Source organism: Corvus brachyrhynchos, unplaced genomic scaffold, assembly GCF_000691975.1.
Source record: "Corvus brachyrhynchos isolate BGI_N302 unplaced genomic scaffold, ASM69197v1 scaffold46, whole genome shotgun sequence".
Lineage (NCBI taxonomy): Eukaryota > Metazoa > Chordata > Aves > Passeriformes > Corvidae > Corvus > Corvus brachyrhynchos.
In genome coordinates this window covers 4,570,779-4,590,609 of record NW_008238838.1, presented here as the reverse complement: position 1 = coordinate 4,590,609, position 19,831 = coordinate 4,570,779, and the positions used below count along the sequence as shown (strand labels likewise).

Here is a 19,831-nt window from a genome sequence, read left to right as displayed (position 1 = left end):
CATCGTTTTGAAGCAGCATGGTTTGGTTCTTGCTCCACCTGAGGCTGCAGGGAGAGCTGTGCCAAAGCCGAGCAAGGATTTGGGACAGAGCAGGGAAAAGAAGGGACTGATTTTGCTCAGGACAGAGTGGTCACTGCAAGGTCCACTTTGGCTTTGCTCAGAGCCAGGTAAAGGTGGGATTTCTCCCCTCAGAAGAACTCGTGCCACAGGAGCCAGACTCTTGAGAAAGCAGCTTTTTTAAGCTGCTTTTGGCTGTTTCTATGTTGGCAACCCAGCCCATTCCTGCCTGTCCCAGTGCATCTCCCTTGGTGTCAACAAATGCTCTGGAAATCCCTGGCACCTGGAGTTCAGGCAGAGGGAGTTGTGAATTCCTCGTCTGCATCAGCCCTGAGGAGGAAAGAGTCGGCTGGCTGAAGGCTAATTCTTAAATAGACGGATCAGGAGGATTAATCAGCTGCTCAGCACGTTCTCATTTTACAGAAATTGCCTCCAACCTGGGAAGTGCTGCACTGTTTTTAATCTCCTGCCTGTGGAGGTTTTCGGCCTGAATGCAAAACGTGGCTATCCCTGCTTGCTTTTCCCAGACTGTTCAAAGGGAATTAGAATTGAATCCGCAGCTGAGGAATATGCCAGAGTCAGCTCCTGGTTTTAGTCTGCTCATCCATGGGCCCTGCACGCCATGGGGGCTCCCAGCTGGAAGCTGGAAGGCAGCTGGACTAAATGTGGATGGGGAATGTGGGTTGTTCCAGTGTCTCAGTGGGACATCTCCCCATTAAATCTCTCAAAAAAAGTAATGATTCCATAGCAATTTCACAGGAATTTTTGGTATCTCTTTCTTCTCAAGCCTCCTCTTCGCTGTGCAGTCAACAACTGCACCAGCAAGATGATTTCTGCAATCCTGGGGGTGGAAATGCTGTCCTTGCAGCTGTCCAGATGTGCACTGAATGGCATTCCCCTTGCTCTCCTGGGCATGGAGAAAAGGCAGGGAGTAAAGAGTGGGCTCTGTGAGCGGGAAAGCTCAGCTGGAAAAGAGAAATGCTCCCTTCTGGGGCAGAGAGAGGCTGGGAGAGGCCAATGAGGCATCCAGCAGGAACAGCTCAGGAGGAGAGGGATCCGAGGAGCTGGCACAGCTCTGCCTGCTGCTCTCTCACCAGTATCTGTCCAGCTCTCTGTGGTGAGGGATGGCTGCAGGAGCTGCCAAAGGCACGGATTGCTCTCCCTGTTGCAGTCCTGCTTAGCCCTTGGAGTGGGATGGGCTGGCACCAAGGGATGGCAGATTCCCACAGAGGGCACGGATGCCCCTGAAGCCAGAGCCAGAGGAATTGATCCCTGCAGGGAAATCAGGGTTTGATGCCAGAGCAGGACACAGGGAGTCTCTGCTGTTGACCCAGGAATTCTGTGGCTCCACATGAAGTAACTGTGAGTGATTTCCAGGCTGGTTCTGGAAAGGACTGCAGCCCATGTCATGTAAAATGACAAAATTAGTGACCTGGACAGAAGAGGAAGTCAGCTGCAGCTGATCATAACGGCTCCTTCTGCCTTTAACAATTTGATTTTCACTTCTGTTCCACACATTCAGGGATGAGTAACTTTTTCTCCAGGATGCCACCTGTCAAGAAGCAAGGGAGGGAAGGCTACAGAGGAAATTTGGGGCTGCTTACTCAGTAAGGCATGACCATAGTGGCTGTGTGATATTTGCTCAACAAAACCAGACGAGGTTCCTTGGAGTTTGCTTCCCTTCTTGGGCAAGGACAGAAACCCTGTTGGAGGTGGGATGTGACCTGGCAGCAATTTGTCCTTGCCACAGCGGGCAAACCCTTCATTCTCTACAGACACCGGGGATTCTGCTGCAGGCTTTGGGGTGGGATTGGAGCTGGGAACAACCCCTGTGCTCAGGTAGCACAAGCATGAGACTTTGGTTTTGTTTTTTGGCTGGAGCCTTTCTCTTTCACCCCGACCTCTCAGTTCACCTCACTGGGGCCAAAGGTTTGCAGCTCTCATTTTTGTTATTCCTCTCTCTGTCAGGAGGTGAAGATTTTCCGTGCCTTAATCCTCGGGGAGCTGGAGAGGGGCCAGAGCCAGTTCCAGGCTCTCTGCTTTGTGACCCGGCTCCACCGCAACGAGATCATCCCCAGCGAGTCCATGGCCAAGCTGCGGCAGGTACGGGGCTCCATCCTCCCATCCAGCCAGGAATTCTCAGAGTTATCCCACCTGGATGCCCTTCCCAGGCATCTTAGACCCACCTCTGACCACCCCTCCTGCTTGAGGGATTTGGTATTAAACTGAGTTCTTCAGTGGTATTGATCCTGTTCTAGTAAAGCACTCGAGGTTTAGTTGAGCCTCATTTGTGTCAGGGGTGGGTGAGTGGCCATGAAAATCCCTGCTCTGGTGGAGCCAGTACTGATCTGGAGACAAAACAGCACTGATCAGGACAAAACAGTACTGATCTGGAGACAAAACACGGATAAACCACCACAGGCAGTGGTAAAACATCGTGGTTGCAGCATCAACAGGTTTTTAAAGTGCCTCTCACCCAGGCAGGATCAGGTGCACATCCGTCCTCACATCTGGTGTTGGCACCACCTCACAGTGGAACAAGCTGCACCCAGCATTGAAGTTTTTGATTATTTCCTCTGCAGAAAAACCCCCGGACAGTGCGGCAGGCGGAGGAGGTGCGAGGTTTGGAACATCTCAGCATGGACGTGGCTGTGAACTTCAGCAAGGGAGCCCAGCTGAGCTCCCACATCCACAACGTCTGCGCGGAGGCCAAGGAGGCCATTTACACCCGGGAGGAAGATGTCAAGTTCTGGCTGGAGAAAGGTGAGTTCCCGTGGGTTTCGCTGTCAGCGAGCTGGCACGGTGCTGCGATGGCTCCTGCCAGCTTTCTGGGCATCAACACGGATTGTTTTGGCTCTGAGGCACGTGTGTCACCCTGCAGCAGCCTGTGTGTTAGCAGATCTCACTCCTCCTGCTGGTGCTCCCCAAGTGAACCTAATTTGGGATTTTAGAGGTAACCTTTCACCTGCTCCACCACCCAGCGGAAATACGTTGGTTTTGTGTCTTCTGGCTTACTTTCCCCGGGGTCTTTTGTTCTCCTGTGGTTCCTGTTCAGATTTAAATCCTTGGAAATGCTCTGTCCAACCTCCTCCTTAACCTGGGGACTGTGCAGAGAGACCAGTGCTGGCTTTGGTGGCTCTCTCCTCTGGCTTTACCTCATGGCAGCACCCTGAGGGATGTCTGTTCCAGGTGCTGCCACAGAGCTCGGACCTGCCAGACCTTGCCTTCCTCAGGGTCTTTTGCTCTCCCGTGGCTCCCATTCCGATTTAAGTCCCAACAACCCCTGAAAACGCTCTATCCAACCTCCTCCTCAGCCAGGGGGCTGTGTGGGGATGCCTTTGGTGGCTCTCTCCTTCGGTTTGCTTCTGTCCTGAGCGATGTCTGTGCTTGCTCCCGCAGGGGTGGACGGCTCCATGTTCGAGGTGCTGCCGCAGGGCTCGGACGTGCCGGAGCTGCAGCGCTGCCGGCTGTGCCCGGACCGCTGGAAGCCGTGCATCTGCAGCTACTCGCTGAGCATCGAGTGGTACCCCTGCATGCTCAAGTACTGCAAGAGCCGTGACGCCGGGGGCAAGGTGTCCTCCTACAAGTGCGGCATCCGCAGCTGCCAGAAGGGCTACACCTTCGACTACTACGTGCCTCAAAAGCAGCTCTGCCTCTGGGATGAGGAAACTTAGAGCCAGGCCGGACTCTGCAGGGGCAGCTCGTCTGGCTGCTCTGAAGAAGGAATGCTGTTCACAGTGGTGCCTTGTGCTCTGTGTGTGTGCCTTTCCTTGTGGCCTCCTGTGACTCCCTCCCCACCTGATGCTGCCTCGTGCTGTGATGAGCAGGCTCAGCTCGCTGGGTGGTGATGCTCCGGCTTCCCTGGAGCAGCAGATGCAGGTTTTGGGGTGAAGCACGGGGAAAGGGGTGTGCTGCCCTGCTCTGGAGCTCAAAGGGGCAGCTCCCAGCCTCGAGCTGAGCGGGCAGGGCAGGCAGAGAAAGGATCTCGCTGATCTGGCTTGCCAAACATCGCTGCCATGAAGAACCCCCTTCGCTGCCTTCACCACCTCCTGGTGACACAACAACGGGAAAACAGCTGACTTTTGGGTCCACACCCCCTGAACAAGGAAGGTTTGAAGCCCACCCAAAGCAAGAGCCTGCCTGTAGCTTTTCCTAGTGCCTGACTGGCTGTTATATCCCCCTGTGGATAGAAATACAACGGGGGGATATAGCCCAGCATCTTGTGCCCCCAAAGGGCTGGTAATTAGGGCTTTAATTAATCCCTATTTAGACTAGTGAAGGCCCAACTTTTTGTGTTGGTCTTGTGACTCTTCCACTAAGAAAGAAAACATCCAGAGACTCATGACTACCACCACAACCCCGTGGCTGCAAGGGGAGAGGAGGATCCCGGGTGGGTTTTGAAGAAAGGATTCTACACCCACGTCCAGTTTTATGTCCTGCTCTGCCAGCTATCCACAAGAAGCTCTTCAATAACTGTACTGCTTTGCTGTGCCCAAATGTTAAACAGGGATGGCACTGAAGCTGTCCTTGGCCCTGGAATATTCCTGGAGGGATCAGACAAAAAGCACTGGAAGTGCTGCCTGACCCTGTGTCCTCTTCCACTCAGATTAGAACAAGCACAGAGGGGAGAGAAGCTCTTGGGGTCTTTAGGAACCCCTGTGCCTCCTGGTGAAAAGCCTTCACAATGTGCCTTTTTGCCTAAAATACAGGAATTTCTGAGAAAGAAAGAAAAAAAAAAAGGATTTGGTCACAATTATTTTTGTATTGATCACTTAGGGGGGTGGGGGGAGAAGGGAAAGGTATTTTAATATTGGAACATGAAGTAAAACACACTTGAAATGATTTTTAAAAAAAACCAAACAAATTATTTATCATTTGTAAGGTAAAATAAACTGATTTTTTAAAGCATCCTTGGCCTAAAAATGTCTCTGTGCATGATGCTCTGTGCATGAATTAAGATTTGTTCCTTTATGGGTAAGTCTCAAACCTGCACCTGGTGAAGAGCCATGGGCTGGGGGAGAACACCCAGGGATTTTTGACTCAGCAGTGTGATGCTGCACCTCAAACACACCATCCTTTGGGATCCTCCACAGGGAGACAGGTTTGGCTCACCCCGAGCAGTTGTGGGAGCTCTGAGCTCGAGCTCTGGTGGATAAACCCATCGGCAGAAGCAGGTCCTGGGGGCTGCTCCTCTCGCCGAGTGGCCCCACGAGGCTTCTCTGGGTCCCGTAAACATTCCCGTGAATTCCTCTGCAGCTCCAGCTGATGAGGGCGGCACTTTGGGCCAGCCCAGAGCTCCCGGTGGCTGCTGGAGGGAGAAATGTGGAGCTCTGATTCCCTCTAGTGTGGGGAATGCAGGGATGGGGCGAGGACTCGAGCCTTTCTCCGCCTCGCCCACCAGCAGCTCTCCCTTTCCTGGGCACGGGGAACGGGGGTTTGTTCTCCGCTCTCTCGGCTGCCGCGGGCGCAGGGATTTTGGGATGGACACGGGCTCGCTCTGGGAGCGTCGGGACCCATCCCAACGAGCCTCCATGGGCTTGATTTTATAATTCGGGGCTCTGGGATGCCCGGGAGCCGGTGCAGTTCCCCGGCCTCCAGCAGTGGGTGCTGGCGGAGCGCGGCTGCGCCCGGCCGGGTGTCGGGACGTCGGGATATCGGGACAGGGATGCTCGTGGTCCAGCCGGTCCCTGCAGGATCGCAGGGTGTCCCCAGCCCTGCTGGAAGAGAACGTGTGCGGGGGGAGGGTTTGTAACGTTTCCTTGCAGTTTGTGCGTCCCCAGGCCGTATCCCATAAACCAGGTGCTGTCTGCAGAGCTTATCTCCGTCCGAGAGGGGAACGAACGCTGGCAGCAGGAGAGGAGGAACACGGTGCCTGCAGCGAGGAGGAGAGCGGACAGGTCATGGATGACCACAGGGACAAGAAAGAGCAGCGCCTTTGATGGTGTCTGGGAGTGACTGCAGCAGTGAACAGAGTAAACCCAGTCCTGCCCTGCCTGATAATCCCATTTCCACAGCAGAAAGAAGTGGTGATGCTGCGATCCATCCCCCATTTTTCATTAGGAGGGTGTGTTCTCTCCTGCCCATCACCGAAGCTCAGGGCACCCAGGGGATGGGCTTGGCTGCCACAGCTGTTGGGGGAGAAAACCACCTAAATATTCAATTTCCCCCGCTGTTTCATTAAGCACTAAATAATAGCGAGAAAAAGTCACTCCCAGCTGTGTTTGGGGCCAGGAGAGGGCACTGGTGCCCTGCCCGTGGCCGGGACAGCATCCCTGCCCAGAGGATGCCCGGGATTCCTGTCCGGCTGGAGATGCCACCCGGCAGAGCCGCTTTCCTGCTCGGCTCTGGAGCACGGGAAAAGCGCCAGGAAGAGCAGAGAGAGAAGAGAAACTCCTGGTTGGTGAACAAAAGGTTCTCCGACGTGGGGGAAGGAGAGCTCCCGTGGTCCCCAGCCTTTCAAGCTGGCTGGGAGCCACCAGCACATAAATTCCTGTTTGACGCATGGAAGACACACGATCACGTCAGCCTTCAGGATGGGGAAAACCCAGAGAAAAACACGGTAAAAGAGGGCGGCAGCTGCCCAGGAACGCCCCGGGGCTCAGGGCCTGAGTGGCTGGGCGGGCTGGGGCTCGGTGGCACCAGTCCAGCCCCTCCAGGAGCTCCACGGGAGCTGCCGTGCCAAAAGCACCCCGTGCCACCTCGCTGCTTCCTGGAGGCAGAAATCTCCCCTGCCCTGGAAATAAATGTCAGTCTGACCCGGGAACCCCCAGCTTCCCTCCACTTTTTCCTTGTTAGCGTTTCGTTGAGCTCATCCACCCTCTCCTCCCGTCTCTCGGGATGTCCTCCCTGACCATGCCGCGGGCAGCTCCAGCCCCAGCGCTCCGGACTGGGTTGGAGGTGAGGCTGGAGATCCTGCCCGCCCACCCATCCCTTCGGAGAAACCTGTCTTTCCAGGGAGGGAGAGCGGCATGTGGGAAAGCCGAGAGCCCTGGAACGTGAATTACCCAGGGAGAGATGAATGTGTGATAGCTCGTACCTGGCAGCTACTAATTGAGCGTTAACGCTTTCAGCAGGGCTGGAGCGGCGCTGGAGCTCGGCCCTGTCACACGGGTGTCCCGAGGGGTGCCGGGGTCACCAGGGTGGCACACGGCAGGGACAGGGAGCAGCTATCAGGGTGGCTCGGTCCCTGTCACAGCACGGAGCATGGGCTGAGGCTCTGGCCTCTGGCTGCTTTCTGCAGAAGAAGCCAACGTTAGGGGATTTTTTTTCTTGCCTGGGTTCCCTGGAAGTTGGTAAATCCTTGAAACAGCAGGGATGAGGAGGAGGAAGAGGCTGCCTGCCACTTCTCTCCTCTCCTTAGGGGACGCAGATGGACCCTACAGCGCACATGTCGGGAGAGCGGGGTCTCCATGTGCCAGTCCTAACCCTGCTCTTTATCTCCAGCCAAAACTGGTTTCTTTTCTGCTTTTAACTTCCCTTCTCGTGCTGTTTCACGCAGCATCAAGGTTCAGCCCAGACTGAGAGGACACAGTCCCAACGCCACAGGCTGCTCCCGTGGCTCACCAGCGTTATCAGAGTGGCCCAAAAGGGCTGTCCCTTCACTCCAACACCTTCCCTCAGGGTGCTGCCCGGCCCGGCTGGGTGCCTCGGCCTCTCTGAGGTGCTTCAGGGCCGAAAGGGGGGACACGAGGGCTTTGGGGCAGGTGCTGCTGGTGCCCGTGCGCGGCCGAGGGGGCGGGCGGAGCGCAGCGAGCGCCTTCCTTCCTGCCCTCCTTCCCACCCCACCCCGCAGCCTGGCAGCGCTGCAGGGACTCATCCATTCCCGAGTTACTAATATGCAAATGGCAGCGTTTGCATGGGCCTGACGCCAAGCTGCTGGGTGTCAGGGCACCCGAGGGAGCCGGAGGTGGGGCGAGGCGTGGCACCGCTCCGCATGCTCACCTGGCCCTGCATGGCAACAGGCAATGGAGCTCTAGGTCCCTTCGGCAGCGGACCCACGGCCGCTTCGAGACGCAGCGGGTGGCAGAGGAGGGAGGGCAAACTGGCAGCCCCTGGCAACCTGGGGCTGACGGCAGGAGGCTGGGCACACCGCGGATTTCCCCCCGCCGGCAGGATGGTGAACCTGGAGTCCGTGCACGCAGGTAAAGGGCACCGGAGCGCACAGCGGAGCCGGGACCGTGGGCTCGGGCAGGAAATGGGGTTGCTGTGATTCCCGTGACCTTTCCTCGCTGCTTTCCCTCCTCTTTTCTCCCGCTGGGGCGCCTGGTGAAGTGCCCACATTCCTGCAGGGGATGGATGCTGCCCTGATCTGTTTAGGGGGCTGCCAAGCCATGCCCACAGAGTGGGAGCAGCGCTCCCGCTGCCAGCCCGGCGGGGTCAGGGAGCAGCACAGAGGGCTCTTGGGTGCCTGGAAAATGAGAATTTAGTGCCTGCCCTGTGCGTCCTGTCATTGGGGTAAAGCTGGGAGGAGGGAGAAGGGAGAAATCCACGGAGGGATGCGGGAAGGGTGGAGGGAGGGGTGTGAGAGAGAGAGAGATGGAACACGGGCTGAAAGGAGAAAAGTTCATGGCAAAGAGGGAAAAGGAGAGAGAAATGAATGAGGAGGGAGCTGAGGGAGGCTGGGTTGAGCCGGGAATGAATGAACAGGGATACTCGGGAACTCCTTCCAGGGGGTCTGACCCAGGGTGCAGCTCAGCGCTCACATCCCCTCTGAGCAGCCCCCCGCCCTGCAGTGAGCTGGGAACCAGAGCAATCCCTGCCAACCCCCTGGAGCTGTGCTGAGCCCCGGCTCACCCTGACAGAGCTGCCCCAGCTCAGTCCCAGGGGCAGGACACATCCCTGGGCACACGGAGCTGAGGGTGACGCTGGAGTGGGAGCAGCGTGGTGGCAGCCAGACCCCGACAGCCCCATCCTGGCAGGGGCAGGCAGCGGGATTTTGGGATACAGGAGCCACGTGCCCCGTTAGTGACTTTTGTCCTGGGCTTTGTGCGGCACAGAACGCTCTGCTGGCCCCGGGCTGGAGGGGAGGGGAGGATGCATCCTTCAGTCTACGCCGGGCTCATTCCCTGGGATATCCCTGTTGTTCAGGGGACACCTGGGGGTCTGTGCCCAGGGCTGGTAGCCCCACCACAAGCCCTGCCTGCCCCTGGGCTCGCAGACAGGCCTGCAGGGCAAGGTGCAACAATGCCACCACCTAACCCCGTGTCAGTGCCATGGCAGAGGTGGCCAAAGCCTTTGCTCCACGGCCGTGTCCCAACCTCTCCACGGCTCTGGGATGCCTCTGTGGCCAGCCTGAGTGGGCTGGGGAGCCCTGGCCAGGAGGAGAGGCTGCCAAGGAGGGAGGCTCGTGGTCTTGGCTCGGGGTGTGAGCCCGACTGGTCGGAGCACCTGCGCTGGGTGTGCTTGTGTTGGTGTCTCTCGGGGACGCGTCCCCCGCAGGCTCCAATCCACCCATCCACCCATCTGCCGGGCTTGTGGGCGACTCTTTCTTCATGAGAAGATTCCCCAGATCGATACTGTGCCCTCTGTCAGAGCTGGTGGCATCGCTCCCAGGCTGGATTTGGAGCTGTGGGTGCGTGTGGAGCTCCCACTCCCCCAAAGCATCCCCCGTGCTGTCAGAAAGGCCGGAGTTTTAAGGAGTCTTTTTGCAGGGAAAGGAGCCCAGCACAGGTGGGAGGGGTTTTTCCCCCCTGTACAAAAGCAGTTCCATTTTGGGGTCTCTTCACAGCTTTGAGGCCCCTCTGTAACAAGCTGCTTGCAGAGCTGTGCTCAGTTTTAACCCCAGTTTTTATCTTGGAGGTCTTTTCCAACTTTAATGATTTTAGGAGAAGACACAGCCCTCGGGGGGCTGCTCAGGCTCCACACACCTCCTCCCTGCCGAGACACTTCCCCGGTGGGTGCCACCACCCCCTCCCCAGGCATTTTGGATATTTCACCTCCCTGCAGCCTCCAGAGGGACTCAGGCACCTCAAGTCCAGAAAACTCCAGGTGATGCTCCCAGCCAAGCCAAGCTCCCCCTCCTCCACGTTCGGATTCCACTTTTAAAGCCACCAGGCTGGTTCACCCTTCGCCCGTGCCCGAACAGCTACCGGGAACGAGGGCTTGGGAAACGCTTTATTTGCTGACACCGTTTGTTTCGGCTAAAATAGAGATGCAGATATATCCCCAGAGAAGTGTCTGCACTGGCAGAGCTCCTTTGGTCTGGCTGAACCACCCAGCCTGCCCCTACCCCAGCTCTGTTTGGGAGCTGGGGCAGAGCAGCACATTTTTAATATGGCCCAGGCCGCAGTGGCGGCTCCTAATAGGGCTGTGGTTAGGAGTTAGGCAGTCCTAAGCCAGGTTATTTTTCCCAGAGAGGTTTTATTTTTCCAAGCCTGATTATCCTGTGTGTATTGCTAAGCTGGCAAAGCTGGGGAAGGAGCTGGACTCACAGCCTGCCCTGTCTGAAGGTGTTTTTGAGGATGGAGCAGGGGTCACATCTGGATTTGCATCGCTCTGGTTTTAGTGGAAGGGTATTGAGTGTCCATAAAGAGATGTTGGCTTCACTTAGATTAGAAAGGAATTGCTCTGTGTGTCTGCTCCTTGTTCCCAAGGATCCCTTGGAGGGTGCTGGTGCTGTGCTCTTGTCCACAGGGATACAAAAGCTGCCTCAAACCTCCCAGATGAGCAGGCAGAGTTTTCCTTTTCTTCCTGTTTACTTTTTCTTTTATTTTCCCCCACAAGATATTCAAACTGTGATAATCTGGGCACGTTTATAGGGGGGGATTTGAATCTCGCTGCAAATAAAATTCCTGGGCATGGGAATCCCAGGAATCCTTATCTCCTGGCTCCAGGAGGAGGGGGTTTACCTGATGGATGACATGTGATATGCAATCGAGTTGCAGCAGCAATTCCTCCTTCCCTCCCCACCCACCCCAGTTTTTAATGGCAGAGGGGTGTGGGGGTCACTCCTGCAGGAGGGACAGAGCTTTTCATGCTCTGCTGCTGTGTCTTCCCTTCCTCAGCTCTGTCTGAACTGTTCCAGCTCTTGCTCTCTTGGGAATTAGATCTTTTCTTTTTTTTTCTAATTTTATATTTTTTACAAGCTTTCAGGCTTTCTCACCAAGGCAAGCACCAAACTTCTGCAGGCTTTTAGATTTTTTTTTTCTCCCTCTATTTTATGAGAACTTGCCTTTTTTTTTTTTTTAATATGTTTTGGCAGCCAGCAAAACTTTGTGCTTTGTAGATTGCCTAAGTTAGGGTCCCTTGGCAGTGGTACAAGACAAGAAGATGTTTATAGCTGATGGTAATTACTCTTCCTGCAGTAGAAATGCTTAGAAGCCCCACTAAACGTTCATGTCTTAATTGCAGAGGGTTTATTTGAAGGGGAAAAAAAAAAAAATCCCACAACTCTTTTCTCCCTCCTTCCCCCCCCACCCCCACTCCTTAATATACTTTAAGGGAAGGAAGTTTCTGAAGTATGTGAAAGTTTCTGTGCTCTGGTATAAAATCCTGATTTTTTTTTTTCCACCTTTATTCATTTGCTGGAGAAAGTTTCAGACTTTTAACTTGATCAAAGCTATGAAACCTTGGCCAAAAAAGCAGATTATCTGCCGTTTGCACACGGGAACTTTGGATGTGGGAGAAGGAAACCTGCACACACACACACACACACACACAAAGCCCTGCCTGTTCTGGTGTGAGCAGCAGAGGGAAACGGGGCTAAAAATCCAGCGGGGCTGCTCTCATCCGTTTGGGAATAACAAAAGGTGGATATGGGGAAGAGGAAAAGGGTTTGCATGATGCTTTTAGGTGGCTTCCACCTGCCTTCCCTACCCCGGCAAAACCACAGCAAACACTGGCCCAGCTTCGCCGCTGTTGTTATTCCCCGATGCAAATGGGAAGAGTCTGTGGCCGGGATTGGCTGCAGGAAGCACATGCAAATCACTCGGGTCTTTAGAAAAAAGAAATATCTTTTTAGTTTTCTTTTTATCCCCCCCTGCCTCAACTAGTCTGGAAACAGTTAAAATTCCCATGGAAAGGGTGGAAAAGCTGAGGGGGTGTCCATCTGAATTTGAATAGATGTCCCCCCTCTTCTCCCACTGCTGTGTCCTTGGCCTCTGTTGAGGAGGGGATGAGCAGCCCGGTGTGAAGTTGACCATTCCCACCTCTTCTTGCAGCTGTCCCCGAAGGAGAAAGTGGCCCCGGGTGTGGTGGCAGTCATCACTTCAAGGGTAAATGACAAATTTGTTGGCGTGGGTGAGGATGGGAGGGAATATGCAGGAGCTGGATGGGCTGGGGACAGCACTTCGGGCCAAGGCAGCTTCTGGGTGGCTTGTGAGGGGTGTGAGCACCTGTACGTGACAGAAAAGAGGATAAATAATGGGCAAATTGGGGCAGTGTGAGAAACTCAGACTCAAGTTTGAGCCATCTTGAAGGACAAGGAAAGGATCTGGGAGAAAGCTGGAGGGATCCCCATCAATCCAGGTGTGGGAGGATGGTGTCACCACGGCCAGACCACCACAGCAGCTTTGGGAAGCCTGACCAGGGCTGGGGGGCTCCCAGTGCTGAATCCACCCCTCCTCCTGTGGGTGAGGAGGGCTGTGAAGGGTGAAAACCCCGCAGCAAACTGGGGAGGGGGGACAGGAGTGAGGGGGGGCTGCAAAGAGCAACAGGAGGGAAAGTGCATCCTCAGAGCTGATGAATATTCTAGTGCCTGTATGTTGAGGAATCAGAAATTTGAAAGTCTGATGGTTTATTATAATTACACACATTCATTTGTGCTGTTTAGTGGAAGCCACATGTGCCTGTTGCCTGGGACTGTGACCTGTTATTAAAATCAGTTGTGCCTCCTTTTGCAGAGATCAAGATGAGCGGGGATGCGGCAGATTCCACAGACACCCGGCACGAACCTGACCAGGTGGAGCCAGGTAAGGAGGGCCTGGGGTGGCAGGGGCACGAGAGGGAGGGCAAAGACAAGAAAAAGAAAGAAGAAAAGGGGAATGTGGGTGCTGGAAGTTTCTCCCCGCGCTTCGCTCGGCTCCTGTTGCTGCTCTTCCAGCCTGGGAGTTGATCAGGAATGTGCTCTGGGCTAGGATTGCGTTGGTATCTTGATCAGCAATGCAAGATCCCTTCTCTGTGAGAGCAGCGAATCCCTGAGTGCCTCCCTGATGTCCTCAGTGGGTTTGGCGTGGAAATTCATTCGCTGGCGCCTTTGCCAGGGCAGTGATGGCTTTGGAGCAGCGCTGGAGCGCTGAGCTGAGCACAGGCAGCTCTGTGTCACACGGGGCTCTGCCAGGAGCTGCTCCTTAGGGAAAAGAGCCTTTTTTTGGGCTCTGTGTGTATGAGAGAGAGAGAAATGGGAGGGACTTTGGGAATAATCAAATCCAGTTCGGATTGCGAGGCGTGATTGGGTTTCTCCCCTCACACCTGATGCTGTGCAGGCTCCGGCTCCTTCGGGGAGCCCCAATGTTCCTTGGATTGGGAAAGCTGAGGCACAGGGTGATCCTTTGAAGGCGACAGTGCTGGTGTGAGCAGGGATTTCTGCCAGCTTTACCCACCTCGAGGTGTGACAGGCACCAGAGAAATCAGGTTTGTGTTTTCGGGCTGCCTGAAGTGAGATTTGAATACAAGGCCTGAGCCTGTAATTTCCCAAAGGGCCATGGTCACATCCCTTTTTAGGCAAATGAGCAACAATGAGGAATCATTTTAGCACCCACTAGGTACAGCAAATTAAGATTATTAAAAGCTGTGCTACAGGCTTAGAAATCAACACCTTTCCAAACAAAAACTGGTGGAGAAAATGTAGAAGAATTGAATATTCTCTGAGTAATGAAGAGCCCTAAGCCTGGGCCAGGGGGGTGTGTAAGAGCAGGTGAAAACTGCATGGAATGATTTTCCTCTTTCTCTCATAATACTTGAGATAACTTAGAAAAAAAATGAGATTTTGGGTAAGCAAGAGAACTCCAGGTTTTAAAGGGACTAACCCCACCCCTTGATTTAGAAATCCTCTGTGCTTTTGGCTGTTAAGATGGGTTATTTGACATCATCTAAAATAGAGATAAAATCTGGTTCTATTCACATCCATGAACTCTGATTGACTTTGGCCAGCTCAGCTCCTGCTCGGGGCTCTCAAATCACCCCAAGCTGGGGTTTGGGATAAACGAGCAACAAACACATCCCCAACTCCCCAAGCTCTTCACAAAAACCCTGGTAGCTGTTACAGGGCATTAAAATGGGAACTGGAGCCCCCTGGAATATTTGGCACTCATTGATGGGTGGCAGGATTAATCAAGATTAGGGAAACTGGGATTTCATTCTGGTATTGGCTGCTATTAAAGGTAGTGGGAGGCTCTGCTGTTGGAGTCAGAAGTGCTAAACCAGAAGCTGGCAGCACATTTGGTTGGATAAAATACGGGTTTTTTCCCTCAACTTAAGCATCCCAGACAGCCATTAGCGCGAGCTGCAGCACTCTTTTTAGTGGTAATTGAGAAAAGAAAGCAGAGCAGCGAAGTCAATTTGTTTGAAAATAACAAAATTGTTCTCGGCAGCGGTGGCTGCGCCCTCGGAGCCTTCAAATCAAGCAGGGAAATCAGGACGAGTAAATCGCCTTCACCTGCAAAGAGTGCCACAAAGAACCCGTTTAAATCGCTTTTTTCCTGAGGCTGTCCCGGTGATTTTTTGGGTCTGTTCGGGTTCTTCAGGCAGGGCAGAACTGCAGAGGGTCGGGAGCTTCTCGGGGGGGGTCTCCAGCAGCAGCCACAGCCCCTCCCGAGGGGTGTCACCCTTTGGGGACACCTTGTGGGACCCTCGGAGGGTGGGATCAGCCCCTCACTCATCACCTGTCCAAGGTGCAGCTCCGGGTACTTCACCCAAACCCTCTCCGCGCCTTCCCCGCGTTGTTTTTCTCCCCTCTTTCAGCCCATTCTGTTTATAAACAACAAAGCTCTCTTTGTGCCGAGCTTCCCGGGAAGTTTTTGTGCTGCTTTGCACGCATTGTTAGAGGAATATTTACTGCAGCTCCTAATAGCGGCGTGTTTTGGTTACCCGCTTCATGTGGGAAAAGGCACTTTTGTGATGAGTCATTAATTGAATTTCCCATTTCCTACGGGATTAGGCCAACCCGCACGGCTCCCCAGGAACTTCGTCCCCCCCCCAAATTAACGATATTAGACCTAGAAATCCTTCTAGGTCCAGGTATCCAAAGGGTTTTCATCACCAAAAGATGCGGGCTGGTTCCAAGAAGAATTTAAAAAAAAAAAAATTAAAAAAAAAAAAAAAGGAATTAAGTGCCAAAATGCTTTTGTAAACCAAGCCCTTGATCTAAAACTGATGCTTAAAGATCTGATGGGAAGTGTCAGGAGCAGAAGCATAATCTCATCCTTTCATATCCCCGCCAATTCCAGGCTTAGAAGGGGGGGGAAAAAAGAGGTAATTTGGGACATTGTTTTACTTTGAAAGCGTTTGAAATAATTGTGGGGGGTTTTCTTCTTCGAGAAAATTGTTAAAATCGTTTGCCTTTCGTAGGAGGTTGGGAAAGTTCAGTGTTGTTTTTTTTTTCGTTTCCTTTCATCCACATCAATTTCATAGAAAATATTTCAGGGCTTTTAAAAATACATATTCTCCAGAAACCCGTGGGTTCTTGATCCCAAATCTACCGGTTACAGTGAAATTATATCATTTTACAAACTGTTATTTAAAAAATATATATAATTTCTAAGGGATATCACTGCCCAGCCCTGCGAATCTTAATCCTTCCTTCAACCCTGCATTATTTTATCAGGTGCGTGAGGGGGAGCAGGCACCAGTCGCTCCCACCAGGGTTGCTTTGCCTTCCCCATCACCGCGGGGATGTGGGGCAGCCCGATCAGAGGTTATCCCTCTGGTTTTCGGGTCCTTTTCCCCTTTTCCTGCGTGATCCCAAGCCTTGGCATCGGGGCTGGGCTCCCAGGCGAGCCTCCATGGGGGGTAATGACGAGCAGCGAGTTTTCTGCTTGGCTCGGAGCTCTTTTCATCTTTTTTAAACTGATGAAAGCCATGCCAGCAAGCTCGGCGTTGATTTTTTTGATGGGAACTGTGGGGGCTTGGCACTGCCGAGTGTCGCCCCTGGTCCTGCAGCCGCGGGGCAGAGATCTCCCCCTTCTTGTGGTTTATCTAAGCCCTCGGTATCTGATGCAACAGAACGCTGAGGTGGGACTTGCCCCTGTCTGTCTGTTTGTTTGTGTCAGACACTTGTTCCCCGCTTATCTCCCCCATCAAAACAGGTTACACCAAGCAGAGCTACTTCCCTTTGATTCCATCTGTTGAGGCTATGGGGGGGAAGCCAAAGCTTTTACACAAAGGGCGATAGGGAAGCGCTTCAAACGCAACCACGGGGAACTGGATAGCTGCAGGCGCCCCGAGCATCTTCCCTCCCCACCCTGGAACCCAGGGAGCTGCCCGGCCTGCCAGCGGCCCGGGGTGGGGTGTGCCGGGCACCCCGGCTCTGGGGGGGATGTGGGGTGCCATATGGGACGGCCCCGCGGCCCTATGGGCAGGGCTGGGGTGGCTGCTGGGATGGGGAATGGGATGAGCCTGGGAGCTGGGGGGGGCAGCGATGGGAACAGGAGCGTGGCTGGGTGGGCTGGTGGAGCTCGGGGCTCTTGGTGGCCATGGGAGCAGGGTTACCTCGCCCTCGCAGCTTGGGTGACTTGTCGGAGTGCTTTAGGATCGCAGAATATCCCGAGCTGGGAGGGACCCACAGGATCATCCAGCCCAGCCCCAGGCCCTGCACAGACACCCCAACAACCCCACCCTGGGCATCCCTGGCAGCGCTGTCCAAACGCTCCTGCAGCTCTGGCAGCCTCGGGGCCGTGCCCATTCCCTGGGGAGCCTGGGCAGTGCCCAGCAGCCTCTGGGGGAAGAACTTTTCCCTGATCTCCATCCCAAACCTCCCCTGACCCAGCTCCAGCCGTTCCCTGGGTCACGGAGCAGAGGTTGGAGCTGCAGGCAGTGATGAGCTCTGCCCTCAGGCTCCCCTGGAGAGAGCACTGAAGCAGGAATCTTCTCTCTGGCAGTAAGAAAGACCCTTTCCCTTAAACCTGCAGAAAATCAAGCACCGAGGGGCTGTGATGCATCTGCTCCTGAGTGTCCCTTCTGAGGAGACCCTGCTGTGACATCCATCCCTGTGGATGGATCCTGCACCCCTCAGGTCCCCTGGCAGTGCAGCAGAGAGCGAGGGCAGCTCTGAAACTGGACACCAAAACTTCCACCGCAGCCGAATCCCCTCCCAGTGTCAGCGCATTTTGCATGAAATCCGGGTCAGGGCAGATGGAAAATCAGAGACTTTGCCCCAGTCTGCCTCCGCCACAAACTGAATTAAGCCTCTCTTCATTCCCCAGCTCCCAGGTGAGAGTCCTGCTCTCTTCTGGCACCTTTTTGCAGGGTGTGAGCTGTCTGCAGCTGCTGCTCTGCCCAGGGATGGGCAGGACGGAGCCCTGACCTCTGCTGGGCTCTGGGAAGGCGGCTGTTTGTGGTATTCCCGTGGGGTAGGGTCTCTTTGGAAGGTGATGGATCCCGTTGGGATAAGGTTTGGGGGTTCCAGCCTCTGTGTCAGCTCCTAACTCAGGTGGAAGGACCCAGCACAGGTAAGGGATGGCAGAGTGGCCTGGGGGGTGCTCAGCCCGTGCTGCCTCCCAGCTTGTTTTTTTCTGGGAGCTTTTTTTCCCTTCTGCCTTTTGTTGTTCCCTCCTCAGCTCGGGCTGGAAGCAGCTTGCCAGGCCAAAGTCTTTTGAGGAAACTTGGCCTCTCCCGGCCCCACGCTGAGCTCAGCGCTGGGCTACGCCTTTGCTCCCCAAGGCTGGCTCTCCCTCGTGAAACTTTCCTCAAAGCCTCCAGGATTTCTCTCGTCTCTTCCCCCTGCAGCCATGCACAGCCCCAGGACAAGTCCCGGGTAAATGAAAGCTGCAGCAGTTGGGCTGGAAACAGCTGGTTGCCATGGCAATTGGGGCTGCTCGGGATTTGCATAAGGCTGATGATTTTCATAGCACAGCCACATTTAAGGCAAGCAGGAGAAATTTCCATATTCCCAGCTCCGAGTCAGTTGGGGCGTGGGGGAGGCCAGGAGGGGGATATTTGAAATTCAAATGAAGGTGATTAGGGTTTGAGGTTGCGTTATTTTATTTTTTTTTCTTAAACATCCCATTATGGAAGAGGATAAAAAAGGATGGGGAGGGGAAAGGGGAACAAAAGGCTGGTTTGACTTGAATTAGAGGGGCAAAGGAAGAGCTGGTCTGATCTGCCTCTTGCCTCTGGTCTCGGAGAAGAGACTTGCCCTCTCCCAGCACCTGCAGGTGAAATGTTTTCCGTGGGAACAACTGCTGCCCTCGGGTTTCCTTCTGGAAGGTGCCTGAGTCTCCCACACTCGCTGTCCTGCTCTCCCCCTCTCCCTGCCCCACACGAAGGGGCTGCAGAGGGACCCGGGGATGGGATTTCTCTGAGGCACTGCTGACACAGGGAAGGCATTTTTATAACCCAGGGGTTTCCAGCCCAGTGAAGCACTTGAGTGTTCAGTGAAAGCTTCCCCTGGAGTCTGGAGCTTGTCTGAGTCAGCACAAGATTCACTTTTGCTCACCAGCCTTGGCTTTCCCATGGAGATGCTCCGGTGGTTTGGGGCTTTTGTGTCTTCAGAGCAAAGAGTTGAGATTAAAACTGCAGCCCTACCTGGCGGCCTCAAATCCCCCTCCTGCTCACGCTTTAAAAAAGCACTTTTTAGGTGCCTTGGGAGCATCAAGCATCCCAGTAGGGCATATGGGAATCCAGGGAATTGACTGGTGCCTGCTCAGCTGCAGCTCCTGCTCCCCAGTGCTGGTGGGAGCAGCTGGAGGGAATCAGGGGTGGCCACTCCGTGAGGAAAAGGTGATTTGAGTGAGCTCCCAGCAGCTAGGGTTTCCTGTTGGCTCTGGAGAAGTTGCTGGTGTGGCTGCTGGGAACAGCAGCACGAGGGCTGTGCCTTGGTTTCTGCCTGAATTTCCAAAGTCAGTGGAAATCCTGAGGAGTGTTTGGTGCTGGATATCTTGGTTTGCTTATTCCTTCAGTGGAGGTGAGCATTTGGCTTCATTTCCAGCTCGAGGGACAAGTACTGGTTACAGTTACAGTAATTGCCACTCTTTTCTCTACCAGCACTTGGGCAGTCTCTTCATTTCACGCCTTCTTTGAGGTGAGGGATTCGAACGAGGGAATTTATCAGAAATGCCCCTTGAAAGGCACCCTGCACCCGGCCTGCTCTGCCAGCCTCCCGTGGCATTGTGCTCCGTCAGCTGGAGTGCTAAAATCTCCAGGATAGGTGAGATTAATCTGAATTTTAGATATTTGATCCTCTGAGGCTGGAGCCTGACCTGCTCACCCCAGGCAGACCCTGATGGATGGAAACAGGGATCTCCAGAGGGTGATTCATCCCTGTGCAGTCTATCTTGGGGGCGAGAGGAATTGCCCTCTGGAAGCGCCTGCTTCCTCTGCATGGCTGCAAAGGGAGCCTGGAGCAATTGGCTCCCGGTTAGGCACCTCAAAGTTTCAGACATCTCAGCCCCGGCAGCCGAAACCCCTGCCTGGTGTCTGCCTGGCATCGTTCCCCCAGCGCCCTTCAGCTGTTCCCCATTTCCCTCCCAAATGTGCAGCAGCAAACTGATTCCCTGTGGGAATTCCCCAACACCTGCTGAAGGCTGGAATCACCTCCTCATCCCCCTGTCCCCTCAGAGCGTGGGGTGGGTCGAGCGTGGAGCTGGCTGGGAATGGGGACGAGGCTGGCACGGCCCTGTTG

At 54.5% G+C, this 19,831-nt stretch overlaps 2 protein-coding genes across 3 annotated transcripts in view; both read left to right on the top strand.

Annotated features, from left to right (window-relative positions):
* Window positions 1–1,911: 1,911 nt before the first annotated feature.
* Window positions 1,912–4,965, top strand: OAF (out at first homolog; the record flags this gene model as incomplete). The annotated part of the gene is made up of 3 exons (XM_017738529.1): window positions 1,912–2,160; window positions 2,640–2,820; window positions 3,457–4,965. Coding segments are annotated over 3 exons (705 nt in total), but the record flags the coding sequence as incomplete, so codon positions are not given.
* Window positions 4,966–7,897: 2,932 nt separating this feature from the next.
* The window catches only part of POU2F3 (POU class 2 homeobox 3), a 39,290-nt gene continuing 27,356 nt past the window's right edge, over window positions 7,898–19,831 (top strand). Inside the window, exons 1-3 of one of the 2 annotated variants that reach the window (XM_017738560.1) lie at window positions 7,898–8,198; window positions 12,216–12,269; window positions 12,897–12,965. In XM_017738560.1, coding sequence (XP_017594049.1) covers window positions 7,913–8,198; window positions 12,216–12,269; window positions 12,897–12,965 — 409 coding nt within the window. In that variant the 5' untranslated portion in view covers window positions 7,898–7,912. The remainder of the gene's footprint in view (window positions 8,199–12,215; window positions 12,270–12,896; window positions 12,966–19,831) is intronic. The other variant, XM_008636913.2, reaches the window with a different exon arrangement.